The sequence below is a fragment of the Macaca fascicularis genome, chromosome 13 (assembly GCF_037993035.2).
Source record: "Macaca fascicularis isolate 582-1 chromosome 13, T2T-MFA8v1.1".
In the NCBI taxonomy this organism is placed as follows: Eukaryota; Metazoa; Chordata; class Mammalia; order Primates; family Cercopithecidae; genus Macaca; species Macaca fascicularis.
Window position 1 is genome coordinate 66,509,548 of NC_088387.1, and position 25,502 is coordinate 66,535,049.

General features: G+C 37.5%; 2 protein-coding genes across 22 annotated transcripts in view; one reads left to right on the top strand and one right to left on the bottom strand.

The window, feature by feature from the left end:
* Positions 1–17,516, top strand: part of CCDC88A (coiled-coil domain containing 88A) — a 130,668-nt gene extending 113,152 nt beyond the window's left edge. For 2 of the 17 annotated variants that reach the window (XM_005575842.5, XM_005575843.4), the window contains exons 26-34: positions 2,400–2,483; positions 3,471–3,671; positions 4,266–4,337; positions 5,637–5,717; positions 8,895–9,160; positions 9,361–9,467; positions 9,690–9,820; positions 13,615–13,714; positions 14,233–17,516. In XM_005575842.5, the coding sequence (XP_005575899.1) occupies positions 2,400–2,483; positions 3,471–3,671; positions 4,266–4,337; positions 5,637–5,717; positions 8,895–9,160; positions 9,361–9,467; positions 9,690–9,820; positions 13,615–13,679 (1,007 nt within the window). In that variant the 3' untranslated portion in view covers positions 13,680–13,714; positions 14,233–17,516. Of the gene's footprint in view, positions 1–2,399; positions 2,484–3,470; positions 3,672–4,265; positions 4,338–5,636; positions 5,718–8,894; positions 9,161–9,360; positions 11,246–13,614; positions 13,715–14,232 lie in introns of those variants that run through there. The other 15 variants (XM_005575836.5, XM_005575838.4, XM_074011737.1 and 12 more) reach the window with 12 other exon arrangements.
* The window catches only part of LOC135966914 (putative prolyl-tRNA synthetase associated domain-containing protein 1), a 59,621-nt gene extending 36,069 nt beyond the window's left edge, over positions 1–23,552 (bottom strand). For 3 of the 5 annotated variants that reach the window (XR_010580635.2, XM_074011790.1, XM_074011791.1), the window contains exon 1: positions 22,873–23,552. Coding sequence is in view for 4 of the 5 variants with exons in the window: in XM_074011790.1 (XP_073867891.1) it covers positions 22,873–23,133 (261 nt within the window). In the remaining variant the exon portion in view is untranslated. Of the gene's footprint in view, positions 1–20,868; positions 21,339–22,727 lie in introns of those variants that run through there. The other 2 variants (XM_005575845.5, XM_074011788.1) reach the window with 2 other exon arrangements.
* Positions 23,553–25,502: the final 1,950 nt, after the last annotated feature.

A 25,502-nucleotide genomic window follows, 5' to 3' on the forward strand; every position in this document is an offset into this window, starting at 1 on the left:
TGTCTGTTTTAAGTATAAATCTGTCATCATTTCATATTCTCTGCTGAAACATCCAGAATAAGAATCAGAAGGAAGTGATATTCTCCTTTCCTACAATTGTTCAGTTTTAGAATTTTTAAAATAAACCCAAAACCCAACAAATACTAATGTTCCCTTAATTTCAGTATGCTTTGGGAAATGAACATTGTATATGTACAAACTCATTACTATAAGAAGAATCATTTCTTCCTGACAAATATAAAACTCCTTTTATACTGTTCATTTTGGAAGAGTATCTGTCAGTAAAGCAGTCCTTAGAAAAAAAATTAAAAACAGAAAAAGAAATAATTTAAAAGTAAACAAGACAACATATGCATGCTGCAACCACTCAGCTTTGTTTTATCTAAGTGTCCATTTTTATATTGCTTTCAGTTCATTTCTTTTTAATCATTGAAAACAGCTGTGTTTACTAAGCTTGAAAAGAAATAGGTCAAACTAAAAGCTTAAGTGAATCATGACTGCTCCTAATAGCAATCAAACAGGTTAAAGAGCTATATGTCCATTGCACTCTCTTTAATGAATGATACTTGTCAGTTTGTCAAAAGAACTTTGATTATTTACACGATGACAGCAAACACTGAGAAAGAATGTAGTTATTAAATAGACAGTGTATAATATGTTTATAGGTCTTTATGCAAATTGTTTTTCCTAATTCCTAAATTACATTTCTAAAAAGATACAATAATTTTTTATAGTTAACAGTGTATAATATGTTTTTAGGTCTTTATGCAAATTGTTTTTCCTAATTCCTAAATTACATTTCTAAAAAGATACAATAATTTTTTATAGTTAAATATTACTAAAATGTGGCTTAAGAATGGTTAGTGACTCTAGTGAACGTTTTTATTTTTGTCCTAATGACTCCTATATTTTAGTGATAATCCTTTTATTCACAAAATCAAATTCCTTCAAAAGCTCTTCAAAATATCTAAAAAATGTTATACTTTTCTCTCGTTTTTTCTTGCTTTGGGGTACCTCCTTATTTTTTAGGTTTATTGGAGCTTATTGCTAATGCTTATTTCTACTATCTAAATACTCTTTTTTTCCCCTTTCCCTCAACCAATGTTTTGTAAAATGAACTTAATGTGATTGTTTATTTAATCTTTAGAAATACTTTGGTCAAAAGAATGTTTATTTCAGTGGTGCTGCTAAATAATGCATCAGAATCCAGTTTAAACCAAGAAGGAATTTATTTCTTTATTAAGGTGTAATAAACTAATGAAAGGTTTTTTCGAGTGTTTTTGTTTTGTTTTGTTTTGAGAGAGGGTCTCCTTCTGTCACCCAGGCTGAACTCCTGGGCTCAAGCGATCCTCCTGCCTCACCCTCCAGAATAGCTGGTGCTCACCACCACATGGCTAATTTTTTGTAGAGATGGGTTCTCGCTCTGTTGCCCAGGCTGGTCTTGAACTCCTAGGCTCGAGCGATCCTCCTGCCTTGGCCTCCCAAAATGCTGGGATTACAGGCAGAAGTCGCCATGCCTCGAAATCTTAAAGTTTTTTAAGATTGTTTTAAGTATCTCCTGGGCACCCTAATTTTTGTTGCTTTATAATAATAAAATACTGTAGTAGAAGGTGCATTTTCCTAAGTTATTTTTGTTTTCCAAAATAAATATTTTAATGTTTAAAAAGTTAAAGTAGCTAAAATAGAGACTTCAAAAGCCTTGTACATTTTCATCATGTAGACTCTGTGAACCACCAATAGCCTTCATTTTAAAGGTTTACCTTTACAACTTAACTAGGAAAATTGATCCCTGCATAAATAATTCTAGTCAGTTCCTGTTTTTATAGGACTGTAACCAATCCAAACTTTAAAAGTATATGTTCCTCAGGCTGGGCGTGGTGGCTCACGCCTGTAATCCCAGCACTTTGGGAGGCAGAGGTGGGTGGATCACCTGAGGTCGGGAGTTTGAGACCAGCCTGACCAACATGGAGAAACCCCGTCTCTACTAAAAATACAAAATTAGCCGGGCATGGTGGCGCATGCCTGTAATTCCAGCTACTAGGGAGGCTGAGGCAGGAGAATCGCAGGCGGAGGTTGCGGTGAGCCAAGATCGCGCCATTGCACTCCAGCCTGGGCAACAAGAGTGAAACTCCGTCTCAAAAAAAAAAAAAAAAAAAAAAAGTATATGTTCCTCATCATTGTCTTCAGTGCTTTTCCAAGTATTTTAAAATATCAGAGTACATATTTCATATTTCATTATCACTCAGCAGCATGAGAATAATAGCCTTAATATAGCATACATAGCTAAAACTCAAACATTCATTTCTGTCCTTAATTTCAACATTTAACTCCCATCTGTTCTTCTCCCTTTTTTCTTTCATTTCCCTGTTTCTGTTTTTCCTCATGCTCTGACATTAAAGTGGTTGCACTGAAAAGACTGCCCTTTTTGAGGAACAGACCGAAGGATAAAGACAAAATGAAGGCCTGCTACCGTCGTTCCATGTGTAAGACTTTATGACAGTTCAGCTTCTTTCAACTGACTACACTGGCTTTCATTACTAATTTTTCACTAACCTTTCTCTGGACTGTGCCAATTTCCTTATTTTGCAGAGGTCAGTCTTCCTCTAATATAAGGAGCTGGAAGAATTTTTTTTTCAAGTGGCACTGAATTTGTATTATGTATATGTCCACTTATACATATACATGCATATTTCTAGTCATACATGTAACTTACTCGTAAATTTCCAGTGCTTTCTAAAAATTGGCAGAAAAAAACCCTCTTTATGCCATAGAGATTTTTTTCCCAAAGAAGTTTACTTAAGGAGAATATAACAAAACTTTTAGTATTAGAAATTAATTTCCTTTAATGAACCAGATTAAATAAATAAAATGGCCAAAAACCCTTGAAAATGCTTGTCATTCTTTAAATAATAATATTCTGGATTTTCTTTTTTTATGTGGCATGGGTAATTACATAATCACATTAAGTGTCTGTCACTTTGGATATCATCTCTTTCAGGTTTTTATTGAATGGTATACTTATTGAGTCATAAAATGAGTAATTTCTTCAGTAACCTGCTCTGACCAAGGACTTTCATTTTCAATAATGATGCTATATAAGAACTGCTCTTCATCTTACCTTTATCTATTCCATTTTTGTCACCACAAAACCACATTGTGAAGGCTGCTAATTAAAGTTTTAGCACATTGCTGCGCAATAGCATGGCAGTCGTACTTAGTAAAATTCCTTTCCTCTGTCTTTTAAAGGGGGTGGAGGTGGGATAAAAGTATTTATTGAAATTTATCAGCCTTTGGCCTACTCATTTCATTCAGCTGAATGCATGTCATAATTTAAATGAACATTTGGTTATAATTTTTTATGTCCATTGGCATTAATTCATAGACAAAAACCACAGTATTTATACTACAAAATAGAAATACAAACAAATACATTAACCATGCTGATTCATTTGCTTTCATTTGCATCCCAGCCATGAATGACCTGGTGCAGTCCATGGTCCTAGCAGGACAGTGGACAGGTAGTACTGAGAATTTGGAGGTTCCTGATGATATTTCAACGGGTAAAAGGAGAAAAGAATTGGGAGCTATGGCCTTCTCTACTACAGCCATCAACTTTTCAACTGTCAACTCTTCTGCAGGCTTCAGATCCAAGCAGTTGGTTAATAATAAAGGTATAGGCCGTCTGCTATTTGCACTGTGGTGTCACTGTTGGCAACAAGAATTTTAATTTGACTTTTCCCTGTGTACTTTTTAAAAAGCAACAACCTGAAATAATTATCAAAACATGATTTGTATTGGATTTGGAGGAACTTTCAAATCATTTTAAAAATTTTAAACATTATACAAATAACTAAAATCTTTTCCAGGCCTCCTTTCATAATAAACAGCTAATGAATTCACAAGAAAAGGAGAAGTAAACCAGGTAAAGAGTAATAAAAGAAGGCAATGCTAGTTTTCTAAAAACTAAAAGCACTACAACTTCCAACAGAACTACCTAGAACCACCCAGGCTCTTGTTTTGCTTTGCAGGGTCAGAGGGGAGATTGTTTCATTGCTTTTGGTGTTTTCCCTGAGCAAGTCAACTCTCATTAGAGTTGCCATTTTTCTTATTCCTAGTTCCAGTTTCTGGTTGAGTCTATGAAATACGTTAAGTCAAGCTGTATTATACATGATTGAAAAACAATTTCCATATTCTGTGTAAATAAAATTTTATAATGGTTTTTTATTGCAAAAATATCTTTATATCCATTTTGCTATTTTATATAGATACTACGTCCTTTGAAGACATAAGTCCACAAGGTGTTAGTGATGATTCTAGTACGGGATCAAGAGTTCATGGTAAGATAATGAACTTTATTTAGAGAGTACACATTAAATACAGAATGGGAATGCTAGGACTCTTGCACTTAATAGGTGAATGTGGCATTGCCAGCAAGCATGTTTTCTCTATCCTGCATCTCTTAGTTACCTCTACCATTTCTTCAAACCTAATACTCCCTTCTGCCTCTTTTAAGATAATTGCTTCATCTAAATATTCTCTATTTTAGTCAAGGTCATTTATAAAGTATGCCTGCACAGTCTTCAAAGGTAATTTTGTTACCATTTTTGTATAAGGTTAAAGTTATAAGAGTTGTATTTTGCCATTGGTTTAAAATGCCAATTTAAAATACTAGTTTAAAATATTAAAAATATTTGTTTTAAAGGATGAACTTTAAGAAACCAATTTTTGGGCCAGGGACAGTGGCTCATGCCTGTAATCCCAGCACTTTGGGAGGCAGAGGCATGCAGATCACCTGAGGTCAGGAGTTCAAGACCAGCCTGGCCAACATGGAGAAACCCCATCTCTACTACAAATATAAAAATTAGTAAGGTGTGGTGGCAGGCACCTGTAATCCCAGCTACTTGGGAGGCTGAGGCAGGAGAATTGCTTGAACCCAGGAGGCAGAGGTTGCAGTGAGCCAAGATTGTGCCATTGCACTCCAGCCTGGGTGACAGAGTGAGACTCTGACTCAAAAAGAAACCAATTTTTGGGCAATGTTGAGTATTTCAGATTTTTCCATTTCTGTCTGGAAAATCCCAGCCTCCCAAGTAGCTGGGATTACAAACTATTAGCAATAAGTGGATAACATGTTAAAGGAATTTTAATGTAAGCAGGGTTTTAAGAGTTAGCATAGGGCAGTGTTAACTATACAGTTGTTTCCCTTGTTACAGATAGGAATACAGGACATTAACTGTATAGATGCTTGTATTCCTCCTCTTCTTGACATCTCTGCAATGTGCAGAGTTCCTTGTCTGATCTTTTGTAAGTGACCCAATCAGTAGCATTTTGGGGGATCTGGGGGGATATGTCATTCTATTCAACTAAAACACTCCTGGCATATCCATTTAGAACTCATTTTCAAATCTAAATATGCACTTTATCCTCCTCTTTGAATCTCAACTATTGTTTCAGAAGTGTCCTGTTCTAACATGTCTCAAGGAACTATCTGGAAATTTGCTTTCTAATCTGTGGGCATGCTCATCTTGTGAAAGTATGCATGATTGCTTCCTCAAAGCATTCTGTAATCAGAATGTAAAAGCTCATCAGCATCATCAGCTAGAAGTTTTATCACACCGTCTCCTGGTTTTTTCATTTAGCTTCAAGACCAGCCAGCCTTGATAGTGGCAGAACATCCACTAGCAATAGCAATAATAATGCTTCACTACATGAAGTCAAAGGTATGCTGTAGGTAAATTTATTAATGCACTCCATCCATTTCCAGTATTTAAAGGTGGGAGATGGGATGAAGTTTCTGGGGTAAAGCATGAAATCCAAATCATCTATGTTTGGAACATAGTTGTTTGGAACATTTTATACTTTTCACATTGTAATACAAATGTATTTCAATGTATACAAATGTAAAAACAGGAGCAGTTATTTAGTTTCAGTTTTTCATCTTCACAGATAAAAGTCTTATGGTAATATTTATACTTCAAAATTATCTATAGGTCCTTATTTTACTGACATTTTTTCTTTGACGTGAAAATGATTGTCCTTCATTTTCTTATGATGCATGGACATTGAACTCACATTACTCATATTTTAGAAATATGTTTGACTTAATTTATCCACAAAATAAGGGACGGATTTTGTGTTTAATTTGAGAAACAACTATTTGTGTGTGTGTGTGTGTGTGTGTGTGTGTGTATAAAACAAGAACTATATGAATGCATTTGGCTCATGTAAGGAATTATTTCAAGATTTGTTTTCTTAATGTTTACATATGCATTCCAAGGTGAGGTATTTAAGTAAATGTCTGGAAACCTTGACTGATAACTTTTTCCTCAAAGATATTCTGTCTACTAAGATTCTGGAAGTTGTTTGTTTTGAGATGGAGTCTTACTGTGTCGCCTAGGCTGGAGTGCAGTGGTGTGATCTCAGCTCACTGTAACCTCCACCTCCCAGGTTCAAGCCATTCTCCTGTCTCAGCCTCCCAAGTGGCTGGAACTACAGGTGCCAACCACCACCACACCCAGCTAATTTTTTGTATTTTTAGTGGAGACAGGGTTTCACCATGCTGACAAGGCTGGTCTTGAACTCCTGACCTCAGGTGATCCACCTGCCTCGGCCTCCCAAAGCGCTGGGATTACAGGTGTGAGCCACCACGCCTGGCCTGGAAGGTTTTCTTTTTTTTTTTTTTTTTTTTTTTGAGATGGGTTCTCACTGTGTCACCCAGGCTTAGAGTGCAGTGGTACTATCTCAAATCATTGCAACTTCCACCTCCCAGACTCAAGCGATCCTACCACCTCAGCCTCCCGAGTAACTGGGACTGCAGAGACCCATGCTACCATGCCCAGCTAGTTTTTTTGTATTTTTGTTAGAGACAGGGTTTCTAACATGTTGCCCAGGCTTGTCTCGAACTTCTGAGCTCAAGTGAGTCACCTCATCCAGCCTCTGAATTATTTAACCAACATATCATAGTTATTCTCTGTACTCCAGAATTGTCAGGTTACAAAGAATGCATTTGTTTTGTTCCTTTTTGTATTATAAAATTATTTTGTCTCAGTTGTAATTTTATTTTATCAGTTAATGCTATGACATTAGTACAGTGATCTGAAATACCTAATTTTGAGGTGGGATGTTTAAAAAATTTTTATCATGTTTTTCAGATTTATTTGTTCCTTCCCCACTCCCACTACTTCATTTGACTAGCCTTAAAAGAAATAAATTATTTAATTAAAAATGTTTTTACATCCAGTAGAAAAATGTAGTCTGAAAATATGATTTTTTTTCTGATTTGAAAATTTAAGAAACTCTTACTTTTGTAAAATATTGCATAACTTGAGCCAAATTCTTTCGTGGCCCACTTTACTCTCTGTGACTGGGAAACCATGGAAAGTTGCATTTTCTGTTTTGATGTACAGTTTGTTAGTGATCAAATCAGTACTCTTAAGGAACACCAAGATTTGAGGGAGTTTTATTCTAGAACTAGCTAATTTGCATTTTATATAGTTGCTAATGTCAACTGAGTCTTTTAAGGTTATATAGGTACCATATCAACAGTGGACAGCAAGATGATCAAGACTTTTAAAAAAGAATAAAGCACTACATATTTGATTTTATACTTTTACTGAAATGTTGTAAGTAATTGCTTCATGTCTTTAACTTTTCTTATATGTATGCTATTTAAATTTTTTTAAATGTTTAAAGTTATTCATGTAGGATGAACAGAGAAGCTTTCAAGTAGTAATGAGGACTTCTTAGATAAGCAAAGAATTAAATTAGAATTTTCTGCATTTAGAACAGTTTTTGGTCTTAACATACTGAAATAATATAAAATTCACCTAATGAGCCAGGTATGGTGGCTCATGCCTGTAAGCCCAGCACTTTGGGAGGCCGAGGTGGGCAGATCACTTGAGGTCAGGAGTTAGAGACCAACCTGGCCAACATGGTGAAACCCCGTCTCTACTAAAATACAAAAATTAGCCTGGCATGGTGGCGCATGCCTGTAATCCCAGCCACTTGGGAGGCAGAGGCAAGAAAATCACTTGAACCCAGGAGGCGAAGGTTGTAGTGACCTGTGATCGTGCCACTGCATTCCAGCATGGGCAACAGAGTGAGATCCCATCTCAAAAAAAAAAAAAAAAAGTGTGTGTGTGCGTGTGTGTGTGTGTATATATATATATATTTCATCTAATCATGTTCTTATCCTAAATTGTGAGGCATTTTATTTTATTTACTTTTATTTATTTCTTTATTTTTGAGACAGTCTCAGGCCAGAGTGCAGTGGTACGATCTCTGTTCACTGCAACCTCTGCCTTCCAGGATCAAGCGATTCTCCTGCCTCAGCCTCCTGAGTAGCTGGGACTACAGGCGTGTACCACCACACCTGGCTAATTTTTTGTATTTTTAGTAGAGGCGGGGTTTCACCATATTGGCCAGGCTGGTCTCCAACTCCTGACCTCGTGATCCGCCTGCTTCAGCCTCCCAAAGTGCTGGGATTACAGGCATGAGCTACTGCGCCTGGCCTGTGAGGCATTTTATAACTATTTGAACCTAACTTTTAAAAAAAAATGTATTATTCACTTACTTATTTATTCATTCATTTACTCATCAAATGTATTGAATGCTTTGTATGAGGCTCTGTTTAGGCTCTGTGTGTGGTAGTAAAAGCATATCTTTGCCCTTGTGGAGTTTACAATAGTTGTCAGTTTGACAAAATAAGGAAGCAGGCTATGGCAGACAATTGTTACACTGATAAAAGATTGACATTGTTTACTAAGCATTTCTAAATAAAGCTTGAAAGTAAATTTGGCTGTTCATATAATTAGGACATAGTCAACAAATGTTATTACTCATAAAGTATTAATCTCATTTCTATTATTGAAATCTCAACACCCCATTTACTCCAAAAGCAGGTGCAGTTAATAACCAAAGCAGGCCACAAAGCCACAGCAGTGGAGAATTTAGCCTGCTTCATGACCATGAGGCTTGGTCCAGCAGTGGTAGCAGTCCAATCCAGTACTTGAAAAGACAGACCAGATCAAGTCCAGTGCTCCAACACAAAATATCTGAAACACTGGAGAGTCGACATCACAAAATAAAAACTGGTTCCCCTGGAAGTGAAGTTGTTACTCTACAACAGTTTTTGGAAGAAAGCAATAAGCTTACCTCAATACAGGTTAGTTTTATCTATGATGACCTTAATTTAGATGAATACCACAAGTTAAATTTCTATAATTGAACTTCAGAGCCTTTTTTTTTTTAAGTTAAGGAGTATTAGGAGATACCCACAATTATATATTGTACAGTCTGCTAAATCAGGAAAGTAAAAACATGGTACTATATTCACTAATCTGCTTTGAATTTTTTTTAAAACAGATAAAGTCCTCAAGTCAAGAAAATCTTTTAGATGAAGTAATGAAAAGTCTGTCTGTCTCTTCTGACTTTTTGGGAAAAGACAAACCAGTTAGCTGTGGTCTGGCCAGGTCAGTAAGTGGAAAAACCCCAGGGGACTTCTATGATAGATGGACAACTAAGCCTGAGTTTTTGAGACCTGGTCCTCGAAAAACTGAAGATACCTACTTCATTAGTTCTGCAGGAAAACCTACACCAGGCACTCAAGGAAAGATAAAATTAGTAAAAGAATCTTCTCTGTCACGACAATCAAAAGATAGTAACCCTTATGCCACTTTACCTCGTGCAAGCAGCGTGATCTCAACTGCCGAAGGAACTACACGAAGGACAAGCATCCATGATTTTTTGACCAAGGACAGTAGACTGCCTATATCAGTTGATTCATCACCAGCTGCTGCTGACAGCAACACTACTGCAGCATCTAGTGAGTACCATTTATACCAGTGGTCCTCTGATATACTTGACAGCCCAACACATACTATAGGTTCTTGTGCCCAAAATGATTTAGCTATAGACATGCCTGAGTCTCTATATGTGCAGGCTAGAAATTCAAGAACAGAAAGGTCACATTTTCTAAACCAAACTTTTGCCACTATTAAGATGCCTAGTGATGCATTCGGAATGTTGGCAAAAGATAGCATAGGGCCATTTACTGTGGCCCATTCATCTCAGCCGTTCTTATCCCTCAATACAGAATTAGTTAGTAACATAAGTGGGTTACCTCCTAGGCCAGTCACCAGAATAACTGACCAGGCTTCTGCCTTTTTGGATAAACCTGCACAGAAAGAAAATGAACAGTTTTCTGATCATCAGAACCCTAGTAACAGTAACCTACAGTTTTCTATAAATAGCAACAATCTTGTCACTCCTGCATGCCTCTGTCCTGATGACACAGAAGCTGCATTGTTGGTTTCTGAGGATAATCAAACTGTTTGGTATGAATATGGTTGTATATGATCAAAATTGCACAATATAATATATTGATGTTATTTGATATACACTACTTCTCTAATATTATTTGAAAAGTTGCTGTTAACAAAATATCATTTGGCTAGGTTTATATTTTTTATTTAAAATTGTTGCACAGTGTTCAGCTGTACATGATGGCATGTATATTAATGTGAATGTGTAACTACACCAAAGTCTGCATGAAATATTAATTGCTTTGTCCATTTGCTGCATGCCTTTAAAAACCTTAACCATACATGCTCCTCCTTCACATTTTTTGTTGCCTGATAAGGTTGTTACTTTGATATCCAGAAGCATGTTAAAACAGTTGCATGCTGTCTTACCAAGAAGACATTTTCAAGTCATATTTGCTTTGTTGCTTCTGGAAAAAAAAAGTTCATTTTCTCCCTCCCTTTCTCCTCTTCCCACCCCTCACTTGCTCTTCCTCTCACTCCTTTTTTTCTTCCAGAATGTGTACTTTATATTGTACATGTACAATATCGGGAGGGAAAATGTAAAAAGATGTTTTCTTTTGTCATTTAATTAGGCCATCTGTCCTGTTTTAAAGAAAGAGTTAATAATTCAATACATTATATAACAAATAGTAACTAATACCCATATTTATAAAACACTTTTCAGATTTAAAAGATTGTTAATACTTATAAACTTAGTGTTATTCTTAGAAAACCCCATCAAATTTAAATGTGATTTACACAGTGACTAGGAACATTTGGATTTATTGTTTCTTCTCTGCACTTTTCATCATCTGATAAATACAAGAGCTCAAGTAACTGTCTTTTTTTCAAGATGGCTTCTATACTTGAAATCAGTTAATACAATAGTTTTTCTAGTTCTTTTTTTTTATATAGAGTCAAAGAGAAATAAACCAAATTATACTGATTGTGTTGGAAATCTGTATTTTTACTTCTAATCAAAAAGGGTAGCAAGTTTACAAAGTGGTAAAAATTGTTACTTCTATAATTAATCTATTATTAAATTATACATGTATGTCCTTAAAACAATTTTTAAAAATGAATAATCACACTAAAATGTAAAATTAGAGATCTTGTAACCACTTAAACAAGTATGTTTCTAGTAGAACAAATTTTAGAACTAAGAATGAATACAAACTCTTTAGCTTAAAAAAAAAAGAGAGAGAAAATATTTGTTAACTTTGACTCCAGTGCAAAGAAGTTTTATTTTTGTGTTCACAGCACTTTTAAAGCAAATTAGCTACATTTGAATCTCTAACTCCCAAAATGGCTAAAAACAAAAAAACCCATAACCCTGATCCGTTTACTTCCAGAGGAATACATGTTAGCGTTCTCTCTGGAATGTTTTTTGCCATTTGGATTTAGCCTATATATTACTGATAATGACTCAGCCTGGCACCTGGAAGGAACGCCTTGAAATGTGACCATGTGGGGATGAAATTATATTATACTTGTTGTTATTGTATTAAGTTGTTATTAACTGGACCAAAGAAAAAATATGTAGAGAATATTTGCCTAATGAAATTTGTCTCCTTTATAATCATACTTTTTTTCTGATAGCTATTACAGAAAAAAGAAAAAAATGGTTCTGGTGCAGGTAATCAAATGAACACAATCAAAGGATTGTCATATTTTAGTACCACCTAATATACTTTTTGCATCCTTCTATTTTATTGTCAGTTACCTCCCGGTCAGTCTAACATTTCAAATGTATTTGGCGCTAATATTTTCCCTTTTGCTTTTTCATAAGCCAGTAATAAAACTTAATGGTAAACATAGCTGAAATTAAATGGGGGCAATATATGACACAAATGTTATAATTAGTGTTATTTCTTTTCCACACTGAGTCAGATTATTTCACAGCTATTTCAACTGTTTAGATATCATAATTCTGACCATAACACTTTAAAATATATTTATTAATTCAAAATTCATTGAAAAATCACATGCTATGATATTAAAATTATGTGATTATTTTACAAAATTAGACCTATAGGAAAGAACTGTTTACTACCCAAATAGCTATATGTATATATGCAGCATGTTTTCAAAAAAAAAAAAAAAATACACTGTGCATGTAAGAGAAATATGTATCATGTCCATGTGTCCTGAGGACTGGTGGAAAATACAGTCTAGACTTCAGAAATCATCACCTGCTGTGGCGTCATAAAATTTCCCCAAAACAACACTAGTTCTTTTTTTTTTTTTTTTTTAAGATGGAATCTCACTCTGTTGCCTAGGCTGGAGTACAGTGGCATGATATCAGCTCACTGAAACCTCTGCCTCCTGGGTTCAGGCGATTCTTCTGCCCCAGCCTCCCGAGCAACTGGGATTACAGGAGCATGCCACGACGCCCAGCAAATTTTTGTATTTTTAGCAGAGATGGAGTTTCACCATGTTGGCCAGGCTAATCTCCAATTCCTGACCAGCTTCCCAAAGTCCTGGGATTACAGGTGTGAGCCACCACGACTGCACAATGTTTTATCATAACATTTGGAATCAAATTTTTAGTGGTGGAAATACCTTAGAAATCATATGGAACCAATGTGTCCCAAACATTTAAGAAAAACAATACTTTCTGTAAGTGAAATCTTACATGGATGCCCCAAATTTTAAAAAACTAATTTCATTTAAAGTGAAAGTGAAGCAACTCTGACTCAATTGAGCAGTTGCACTTATTTTCTCTAAGACACCTCCAGTTTTCCAAAGGATTATTTGTAAAACTATTCGAAGATTCAGTATCCTAATTTTATTAATGATGAAACTGGATAGCTTTCAGTATTCCTGGCCTACCTTTCTAGAAATTTTAAACATATTCTTATGCACTGCATCCCGTTTGACCAAAGCAATTTTAGCTATAACCATTGTAAGGAGGAACATTATTTGCCTATAAAATATGCATCAAGCCCTGGTTTTCTTAGTAAATAATACAAATATTTCATTCCAGATGGTTTTGCTACTACATGCAAGATTATGTTTAAAACTATAGGTGACCATTTAGTAAATAAACATAGTAAGGCCATCTGGCACTAAGAGGGGGGAAAATGTAATTGTTATAGTTTTTTAAAAAAGTATAGCTTTCCTAGGAATATTACTTACAGCTTTAAAATATAAAAATCAATCTTTAAGTATTGAGATGCCTATGCGATTAATAATTTTCCCAGACAGTTATAGATTCCTTCTCCTTGCCCTACTCAGTGAAAGTGCATTTCTTATCTTCTGAATTGTATTTTGTTTCATCTTTGACTAAATAATATGAAATGCTTTTCTCCTGCAGATGTGGACAAAGTACAAGAAAGCAGAAATTCAAAAAGCAGGTCTAGGGAGCAACAAAGCTCCTAATTCTATTACCCACTACATGACATGTGGGCCAAGTGGTGAGTTTCCTGCTTAACACGTAAATGAGATTAGTCTCATTTATACAAACTAACCAAATTAAGTGTGAAACGAGCACATTGCATTAACAGATGTAAATATTGCTTGCTTAATTCATTGACTTTCTGTTCTACTTACTAGTGAAGCAAGATTAGTTGGCTGCCATAGGTTTTTACTTGTCAGCGCAAGGAACAAGTTTTGTTTTTTTTTTTTTAAGACTTTTTCTCACTTTAAATTTAATTTTACTAGTGAATTGTGTTCTAGGAATTACTTTTTTAGTTTGAAGCCTTTCGTGGTAGGAATACAACTTCCCCACAGTTTTCTTGAAAATTAATGAGAATAAACTAAATGCCTATTCTATGATGAGCCACTCAAAAATTATCTCTGATTTTCTGTCATTCTCATTCTTATAGAAATATCTGGTGCATGCTGTTCTTATAGTGGCTGCTCTGTATTTTGTATCTCTCTTCAAGCTTTTCTTATATTTTCTTTCTTCTTTCTACCTTCCAACTAAATACAGAGAGAAAAGTGTCCTTCAGTTTCTCAGTATGAAGCCTTTATTTCTGAAGTAACAAGACACCTAGCAACTATAGGAATCATTTTTTAAAATCTTTAAGGAGACTTTTAACAGTCCTTCGTGAATAGAGCAGGCAAGAAATACAAACCTTCATTCCTTGAATCAAGGAGCACTACTGGATTCAACTGCCAAAATTTTTTAAAGGTTTTAGGACTTACTATACCTTGTACTGTTAAGATCTACTGAATAAAGGACGTTCTCTCGCTAAGGACCAAGTGTTTTAAGGTTAAGTGTTTAAAGAAGTACTCCAAGAACAATCTGCTTTTTTCATCATTTGTTTTATGAATTTATCCATGTTTGCTTAATGCTTCTGCTAAGTGTTAGCCAAAATCTAGACATTTATATTTAGTTGTGTAAACCTAAATTAAATGCTGTAGTATTTTGTGGAATGTACTATATAGCAAGATACAGAGAAAGTTGTTTTGGCATGTCAGAGCCTTATTTGGTTAGCAGACTGCATGTGTTGGTACTTTTTTTTCTTAAAGCCAATTATTTTGATGCAAAAGAAATTCAGTTTATAAGATAAATCTGAAAAATCCATAACAAAATAGGAGTTATAAAAAATTTATAGTGATATTAATCTTTACATATTTCCCATTAAGCAACACTAAGCATACATGCGTTAATCCACGGTAAAGAGTGTTTTTCTGAAACTTTTTTTAGTAAGATGGTTTTCCAGCAAATGGCATTCCCAAGATAAAGCTGTTGTGCTTTAACTCATTTCTTTTCTTTGGTATTGGGTTATGTATGTGTGTGCATTTTTTTAACTTGAGAGCTGACTGTTGCTTAAGAAGTTTTCTTACGGCAAAAAGAATGTAAATAACTTACTATGATCTGCATTTTGCCAGAAACTCATTTATAATTAAGGCTATCATTTATTAATGACTTTTTTTCTCCTTTATAATATTACATTAAAGTTGATAATTGTTATTGGTACTTTTGAAATATTTGTATGCATTTGTTACCTTTAAACATTTGGAAGAAGCACAAAAAAATAGATTTAGTTAACCCAGGAAACATCAATTTTTTTAGTAGTTCCAATTTTATATCACAGTTTTATTTTCTTATGAAATCAAAAAATGCATTGATATTAATGCAAATTCATTATTTAACATCAATATCAGAGTAATCTTCAAGGTCTGAAATGAGAAAGATACTGACTTTTTAAAATTTTAACAGTGTACTTCTTAGGCTTTCATTACCAGCTCTAAAGAACTTTTTGGAATAATTCCATATTCCGTAGTGTGTGGTTTATGAGTTGTGGGTTTCATCGCTAACACAGTAACCATGAGAAAAGTCTCTCTCCCTCTGTCTCTCTTTCTCTCTGTCTCTTTCTTTCATAGGCCAGTAGCAATGTTGTGTTCACAGTCTACTTTCCAAAAGACCATCAATAAAAAAGAGAGCATGTTTCAATTGAAATGGAACTTAAGAGAACTTGAACTTACTTACATACTTCAGTGCCACCGATAACTTAGGTTTTACCACCAAATGCTGTTAACATTAAATCATTTTGAAACTCTTGGATGAAAGGTGCTATGTAAATGTAAATACAAAGGATTCTTACTAACATACAAATAATGCACAACAGAAATATTTAAAACCTATTCTGTAGACTTTGACACATCTCTCTCTGTCATAACTCCCTGGATTCAAGTAGCACATTGGTAATAGGTGTCAGAGCAGTCTAGAGACACTTGCATGTCAAAAAATGTACATTCATTTTTAGGTGGATAAAAGTAAACATAGAAATTATGTTATGGCTAAATACAGTAAGTGGGTAACTTAGATTTATATTAGCTAGCATCTAATTTGCACAACTAGAACACATCCCAGAACAATTACTGAAAAGCTGAAATTTAATGAGTGGTGAGGTAGCCCAATGAGGGCGAATGACATCACAGCTTGACCTCTCCAGAACACTAATATCTTAAAATAGAGAACATGCTGCGTTAAGTGCATTAGTGCTTCAAGCAGAAAATGCTGAAAAACAGCCTGTAAAGTACTGAATCTGAGTAGGCTGACCCTGAGAAGGGACAATTAAAGAGACAACCAAGGGAACACATTGAGACTACAAAAATATGAATAATCTCAATTATATTCATCACACTTTTTTCATACCATTTCAAGAAAAGACTAGATAAGAGTAACCACATGAATATTTTACTTTCTTCAGTATACCTTGAGAAGCAAACTTTGTAGGAAGCCACTCTTCTCCCTTAAACTTCTGCCAAACAATAATAAAGTCAACTGGAAACTAATTGGAGCCGTTTTAACTGGGGCCTGACATGCTTTAAATTATCTGGCTCTATTCTAAATCAACACCTAAACCCCCAAGGAAACTGCAGAATCAATATACAGGGTAATAGCTTTGGTTCAGAGCTCCAATAATGTGCTTCAGATCTGTCCATGTGGAAATGCTTTCATCCAAATTTTTTAATTGGTGGTTACCAAAGAGTTCACAAAACAGGTTTGTATGTAGCACCTTTCATGCAAGGCATGCTAAAAGCCTATTTTAAAATCACTGCATATTATAGAATTGTAGCCACCTCCCAATGAAGTACTACAGCCTGTGCTGTCTTAATGGTTTATGTCAGGAAATGAAAAAGATACTGTACCAAATCTGGAATTACAATGGGGAGTAATAATGTATGCTAAATGACTTTTGTATTTTAAGTTACTTTTTGTGAGTGGTGAATTTTTGTGTTTTTCTTTTCAGCTACACTTAGTCCTGAGATGTATTTTTTCTTTAAGTCTTGAATGAATACAAAAGGAGCCCATTTTATAATATAAACCTTGATGTACATGTTGAGATATTTGGACAATGAAAATGCCTTAAAAGGAATGCATATGGATAAAGTTGCACTTATAACACCCTTCAACAAAATCTGATTTTAAATTGTCTTTTTCTTTTCTATTAAGGGTTTTCTTTTTCAGTGTCTACCATTGTACTTATAACTGTTATTAAATACCAAATCAAATAATATAAAAGCTGTAACATTTCCTTTAAAACTAATGCTAATAAGGGATTTAGAATTGAATGGCAAAATGTTTATTACTTGGCAATACCTGATGTCAGTCACCGGCATCCAGCTCATGACAAGAGATACCACTGTTTGTTTTTTAAAAAACATTTTTCATTTTGGTACTCCTTCAAAAATTAAGTTGGACTAACATTCACGTATCAAACTAATATAAAAAGAAATAAAACCAAGAGGTGATTTTTGTAACAACGGGTTAGTAATCATTTAAAAATGGTATCATTTCACCAAGTGTTATTTTATTTCTTTCCGTTTTCCCTAGAGAACTATTGTCAGACATAACCGATGACCTTGTTTAATTGATTCTGTCATAACATTTTGTGATAAGTATTAGGGGTTTGGAGAGAAAGAGCGTCTGTCAGTTTTATCAGTCCCAAAATAGGTTTAAGTGTGATCTAATAGATTGCACAAATAAATCTCTCATTTTCACTTAGACTTTAGGAGACAAAGCAACTGGCCTCATCCTTGGGCAAGTCAGTTTTTCTGGCCCTGTTTTAACCATAAAGTGGGGAGGGCAATTAGACCAAACACCTAAGGTACTTAATTTATGTGTATTCATTAGTACCTTCATTTCATATGCAGAGCAACCTAAAACAGCTACTTTGTGTTAGAGATAGAATACAGAGTATGTAAAAATAAGAGGAACCTTAGAATAAAGTCCTTTTATTTTGCCTTTTAGTAACACAACTTGGTACAGATTAAGTACAATATTTCTACCAGATGGAAACTACTTTTTGAGTGATCAAACTTAGGAAAATGTGGTTCTTTTAAGAATATCCCATTTCAGAAAAAAAAAAAAAAAAAAAACTGAAACAAAAGACCATCCCATTTGGTTGTACTAGAAGGAAATACTAGAATTTTCATGACCAAACAAGAACAGGAATAGCCTACATCAGATCCTCCCTCCACTAATGAAGGATTTTGTTTACATTTAAGTGAAATTTTAAAAATGTCAATTTTTCTGTTTTAGAGCTAGCTTTTATATAACAGATGACTCCAGATTTTCCTGAAATTTTATATTGTCTCAGATGCCATAACTGAAAGGGGATGAGTAGGCTGGGCATGGTGGCTCATGCCTGTAACCCCAGCACTTTGGGAGGCCGACGCAGGCAGAACATGTGGTCAAGAGATCGAGACCATCCTGGCCAACATGCTGAAACCCCGTCTGTACTAAAAGTACAAAAATTAGCTGGGTGTGGTGGCGCACGCCTGTAGTCCCAGCTGCTCAGGAGGCTAAGGCAGGAGAATCGCTTGAACCCGGGAGGCGGAGGTTGCAGTGAACTGAGATCGCGCCATTGCACTCCAGCCTGGCAACAGAGCAAGACTCCGTCTTAAACAAAAACAAAAAAACTGAAAGGGGACGAGCAAAACTTTAGTACAGACTGGAGGACAGAAGAAACTTGGACACGTGTGTTCACATTTCTTTCAGTTCTACTGTCTTAGCGTCCCAAGTAGCTGGGATCACAGGGATGCGCCACCACGCCTGGCTAATTGTATGTTCACATTTCCAACCTCTGAACAAAGACTAAACACATCCTTGTTTTGGGGGTGGGGGACAGGGTTTTACCCTGTCACCCTGGCTGGAGTGTAGTGGCAGGATCACTGCTCACTGCAGCCTGGACTTCCTGGTAATCCTCCCACTTCAGCCTGTCAAGTAGCCGGAACTACAGTAGCCGGAACTACAGTAGCCGGGACTACAGGCGCGGTTATTATTATGTGTGTTGTAGAGACAGGGTTTCCCCATGTTGCCCAAACCAGTCTCCTGCGCCCAAGCAATCTGACCCCACCTTTGGCCTCCCAAAGTGCTAGGATTACAGGCATAAGCCACCACGCCTAGCCCCAAATCCTTTTTAATAACAATGTATATTTCCATTACCACATTTTTAAACGTAATACTTTGTTAAGACTAGTCAAGTGTAGTAGTAGAAGGGGAGGAAAGAGTGGAACAAGGAGTTCCATCTGTAACTGACTGAACAATCAGTTGAGATAACTTAATACCATCAAGCCAGCCTATAACTTTTTTTCTTTTTTCTTTTGAGACAAGAGTCTCACTCTGTCACCCAGGCTGGAGTGCAGTGGCGTATTCTTGGCTTACTGCACCCTCTGCCTCCTGGGTTCAAGCGATTCTCCTGCCTCAGCCTCCCAAGTAAGCTGGGAGTACAGGCACACACCACCATGCCCAGCTAATTTTTGTATTTTAAGTAGAGACGGGGTTTCAGTATGTTGGCCAGGCTGGTCTCGAACTCCTGACCTCAGGTGATCCACCCAGCTCAGCCTCCCAAAGTGCTAGTATTACAGGCGTGAGCCACTGTACCCGGCCTGTAACTTTAATAGTACAATGATTATGACATAATATATTCCACCCCTAGCTGTTTTTCTGGATTAAAATTTTGTAAAGATATATTTTCATAGAAAGCTTATTTTTCACTGGAAAAAAAAAATCACTGGTTTATAAACAAACCTCAATAATGGAAAGTGTTTACCTTTGCCTTCATGTTTGTTTTAATTATCTTGCTAGGGAGTTCTTATTCTTTAATCCCCATTTCCCAAAAATAGCCACTATCAACAATTTTTTTTTTTTAAAGACAGTCTCACTCTGTCACCCAGGCTGCAGTGCAGTGCTGTGATCATAGCTCACTATAGCCTTGACTTGGTGGGCTCAAGTGATCCAGCCTCCCAATATGCTAAGACTACATGTGTGAACCACCACACTTGTTTTATTTTTCAATTTTTTGTAGAGAGGGGGTTCTCTCACTTTGTTGCCCAGCCTGGTCTGGAACTCCTGGCCTCAACTGATCCTCCTGCCTCAGCCTCCGAAAGCAGAGATTACAGGTGGGAGCCACCACACCTGGCCTCAACAATAATTCCTATATTCCTTTTGATTTTTTCCCTGTATTATGCACACTATCATACTTTTATACATACTGTTTTACAACTTGTTTTTTTCAAGTACAATAAGCACCCTAAAGATGTAAGCTAGTTAATCTTAGAAGTGTTTTTAATTGTTGGAGGCATTCCTGTAATAAGTAGTTATCATGGGAGATGGAAAACTGTATCTCGGAGCTGACTAAAAGTACCTCCATACATCTTTTTAAAAAGAGCTCTTTTATAGGGCCAGTCACAGTGGCTCACGCCTGTAATCCCAGCACTTTGGGAGGCCGAGGCGGGTGGATCATCTGAAGTTAGGAGTTTGAAACCAGCCTGGCCAACATGGTGAAACCCCATCTCTACTAAAATTACAAAATTAGCTGGGAATGGTGGTGTGCGCCTGTAACCCCAGCTACTTCGGAGGCTGGGGCAGCAGAATCGCTTGAACCCGGGAGGCAGAGGTTGCAGGGAGCCAAGATCACACCACACCACTGCACTCCAGCCTGGGCGACAAGAGCGAAACTTCGTCTCACAAAAAAAAAAAAAAAAAAAAGCTCTTTTAAGATGAAATACTATATTCCTCCTGAAGTGGTTTAGATAGTCACCAAACTAAGTGTACCAAATATTCTTACGCTTTCAATGCTTTTTATAAATTACAAATAAGAAAAACAGCTTTCAGAAAGAAATTTATTCTAAACATTGGCCCATTTAGTTGTTTTTATCAAAATTTAGTATTATGGGATCATGTCCTGTCGTCTTCACAAATGTGAGAAAGTCTTCAGGGCTCAATCCCATGGTTGCAGCATTGGTCATTGGATGAAAGTACACCTTTTCATGTCCACCTTCGAGAATAGCAGAATCCAGAACAAACTTCACATCTCCATCATCACAGAAAAGTGCCAAGGGTGTGGCACAGCCTTGACCAACTTTTAGTTTTTCTAGCATGGCTGTTTCATCAGCAAATCGCAGATTTCCACTCCCAACACCTAACTGTTTGGCAAGCTCATTTAAATTAATTTGTCTATCATGAAGAACTGTCACCAGCCAATAATTCTTTTTCTTTTTGTCTTTAAGAAATAGGTTCTTACTATGTGCTCCTTTCAAATGTTGGATATGAGGCATCATTTCTTCAACTGTAAACACCTATAAAATATCACATAATAAGTTTTAAAATAAAGTAATATGCATGTTTACATATGCACACATTTATACCTATTTTGCTTGCTGGGTGAAAACAGCAAGGTTAGGGAGTGCTCATCGCCCTGAATTTCACTGTTAAAGACCCATCTTCACCCCATTACCAAATAATTACTTATAAGCCCATGCCATCTCATTTCCTCATCTCAGGACCTCAGGCAGTTTCTTTGGTCAATTTTCTATTCCAGTGTACTGGCCAAGTCCTCCTCAGCAGCTTTTTGTTATTTCTGAATTTAAGCTTTCAGTACGGAAAGTTTACAGCAGTTCTAGACTCCTATTCCTTAGCATTCCCTTATGTCCAGACCATGTGACAACCTCCATTCTACAAATATGTAACCACAAAGAAGGTGAGTGGGGAGGCAATAAGAAAGAACCCAGACTAACAACATCAGAAAAGCTGGCATACGCACACATAAAGAAGGGGGAGAATATAGGACTATATGGGAGGGAGGAAAGTCAGAGAAAATGATTACGGTTTTGATGTTGTATTTGTGAAGGTGAGGAATACCAACGTTATATTTCTCTACTCTTTGAAGATCACCATATTTAGCCATTATTAACTTAAGCCTTGGGTAAACTTCATGTCCTTGCACCACTCAAGTTACACATTCGTTCTGTGAAATATCTGCAAGTGGCCGGGCAGGTGTGGTGGCTCACGCCTGTAATCCTAGCTCTTTGGGAAGCCCAGGTGGGAGAATCACCTGAGGTCAGGAGTTCGAGACCAGCCAGGCCAACATGGTGAAACCCCGTATCTACTAAAAATGCAAAAATTAGCCAGCACGCTTGTAGTCCCAGCTATTCGGAGGCTAAGGCAGAAGAAACACTTGAACCCAGGAAGCAGAGGTTGCAGTGAGCCGAGATCGTGCCACTGCACTCCAGCCTGGGCCACAGAGAGAGATTCCGTCACAAATAAATAAATAAATGCAAGGAAGATTTCCTATCAAAACACAACAAATGTTACAATTTATGAAAATACAGGCCTGTCAGTTTTGGTAAGCACTTTTAGGGGTTGTGGTTTCTGCCATGCTGCATGCTTTGTGATCAACCCTGACCACGGTAGAAAAATATCACTCTGAACCTCAGTGTCCTGCTCTATGTATGGTGCCCGATACGTCGTACCTACTGAACACAGTGTTAACCACTTGCTTATTTTATCTACACAAAAAGTGGACAGACTGACCCAACACCCCAGACCGATTTAAGATGCACAGTCCTCCGTATGTTGTGCTAGTTCTTAACACGGAATGTAAGCAAATCACTCCCAAGAGGAAAGATTTCCTTGCAGTAACCTCATGGTCCCAAGACGTAAGTCCTCTGCTGTCCCTGCAGGGTTACCTTCGTATTTTGAGACCGGGGAAATATTCCAGGAGCGACGTTCTCACGGTACATTGACCTTGAGACACCTGATCTTAGCCCGACGGACGTGCAGCACAGCCCACCCCGCTGGGCCTGTCTCGGCGGTCACTTTTAGGGGTCTCACCTCAGGGTGCTCCACGACTTCGGTGTGGATGGCCAGGGCACCGAGCCGCTGCTCCAGCGCCGCCCGCAACTCTGCGCCCGCCATGCAGTCGCTGTCGTGGCGATGGGCGGAAAAACGGCACTGCTTCCCGCGGCTGCGCAGACCGGAGCCTGAGGCGGAACTGCCAGGAGGGATCTCGGCCGATGCCGGCAGCGTGGTGCTGGTGCCTGCTGGAGGCGGGTCCGCCCTGTCCGAGCGCCTCGCCCACTGGTCCCTGAACATCGTCCGCTGAGGGCACCGGCTTGCGAAGGCCTGCGGGAGCTCTCATCAGGCGCCTTGCTGCGGCGGGGCCTGCGATCTCACAGCCCTCCCTGATCCCACTTCAGGTTTCCCAGATCGCCGTATCTTCTGTTGAGGGTTTGGGAGTTTTGGGGTTTTTTTTGTTTTTCGGGACGTAGCCTCGCTTTGTCACCCAGGCTGGAGTGCAGTGGCGCGATCGCGACTCACTGCAACCTCCGCCTGCCGGGCTCAAGTGATTCTCCCGCCTCAGCCTCCCAAGTAGCTGGGATTACTGGCGCCAGCAACTACGCCCGTCTAATTTTTGTACTTTTTGTAGGGACAGGGTCTCGCCTTGTTGTCCAGGTTGGTCACGAACTCCTGGGCTCAAGCGATCCTCCAACCTCCCAAAGTGTTGGGGTTACAGGCCTGAACCACCGCTTCCGGCCGCTTTTATTGTTTAAACCGCAGGTAGGCAGTGCACGGTGGCTGACGTCTGTAATCGCAACACTTTGGGAGGCTGAGGCAGGTGGATCGCTCAGAGCCCATAGTTTGAGACCCGCCTAGGCAACATGAGACCCTGTCTCTAAAAATAAATAAATAATCATTAGTCAATCACACCCACATAGTAACTCCCAGATTAGGGAGTGTGGAGGGGGCCCAGATCCACATTGTTCTAAGGCTTTTCAACTTTTATTGTAAATTATAATTTTACATTTTACCCTTTCTGACAGTTCTTATTATTGATCTAAGAATAATTGACTGTGCCACTATGACTCACCTTTTTCCAAGGTAGTTTGACTACCTCCAGGTAGTTTTAAGCTATCTTGGTGTTTTCAGCTATAAAAAGTAAAGTAGCAGTTCCTCTTCAAAGACTTTCCTTAGGAATAAATAGTAACTTATCTTAGATGCAAAATTTATTCAAAGACCCGTGCTAACATTTTTAAATATCTGCTAGCCGTAATAAAGAAATCAATGTGCTTTAAGTTCTTAACTTCCACAATTTAGCCTAAATATTTGCCCTGGCATGCTTATATTGGTCCAAGCAAGCATTAGGTCATAGCGTATTCCTCTTCCCTATTTAAAAGTGTTCTTATCTTTCTCAGCATTCCATAAGTTACTTCCTCCTTCCTTTGTTCTCCTCTACCTTTGCCTCTTTTAAAAAGTTCTAAGTTGCTAGCCAGTTGGGGCAAATACAGAATGTGACCTCCCTTTCCAGCCAATGGAAACTGGACACACCAGTAGAGTGGATGTGTCAGGTTACAAATGACGCTGTCACCTTTGCTGGGTGTACTCTTCTGGCAAAACTGCTGGTGAGTGTACCCTTTCTGCAGAAGTAAAAATAGCCTTACTAAATAAATTAATGTTCAAGTGCTGTTTCTTTATGGCAGCGGGGAACAAGCATTTCAAACACAGCTATCCTGGGACACACTCCCCACATGTGTGAGTCCTGGAATTCCACCTTAGGAGTTCATTTATGAATTTAGATTAAGGCTCAAATCCCAGATAACAGGTAGATATACCTAGGGACATTTAACCTTAGTGTGAATGGGTCATTTCTGGGGTGCAAACTGAACGGGGGGAGAAGGAGCCCTCTTAAGACACAGTAAAATGTCTTAGTCCTTACCCGCAGCCCTGGAGGAAGCTACAAAAGAGGAGGAATTCAAAGTCAACCTCACAGTTTCACCCAAAATTGGCCTTGGATAGCACAATATTAAAATGTCTCAGTTTAACCTACCTCTTTAATTATTAAATCATGGTTTCCCTTCAAAAACTCCATCTAATTCTGTGATCTCTGATTATAGAATCAACAGGCCACACTTCCCATGGTCTACTAAATTCAGATCAACAACAAAAGCGACGTATCACATTACAGAGGATTTAGAAAACAGGAAAGTGGGGAAAGATCATTCAGACTTTCATGGTGTTCATGCAATGTTATTGCCATTTTGGTGGCAATCTTTCCAGTCTTGTTTCCTTTATTCTTGCTATTTTGGCTATACATAATGATTTTTTCAGATAGTTGAAACTTCCTACATATTAAATTTTGTGTCCTGCCTTTTTATTACTTATAAGCATTTTCCTCTGTTGCCACAGTGTCTTTCTTTAATATATATTGTGTAGCTGGATCATATTAGCTATTATGTTTTGTTTTTGTTTTGAGACAGGGTTGCTCTCTGTCACCCAGGCTGGAGTACAGTGGCATGATCTCCACTCACTGCAACCTCTGCCTCCCAGATTCAAGCGATTCTCCTGCCTCAGCTTCCCAAGTATCTGGGATTACAGGCGCACACCACCATGCCTGGCTAATTTTTCTATTTTTAGTAGAGATGGGGTTTCACCATGTTGGCCAGGCTGGTCTTGAACTCCTTACC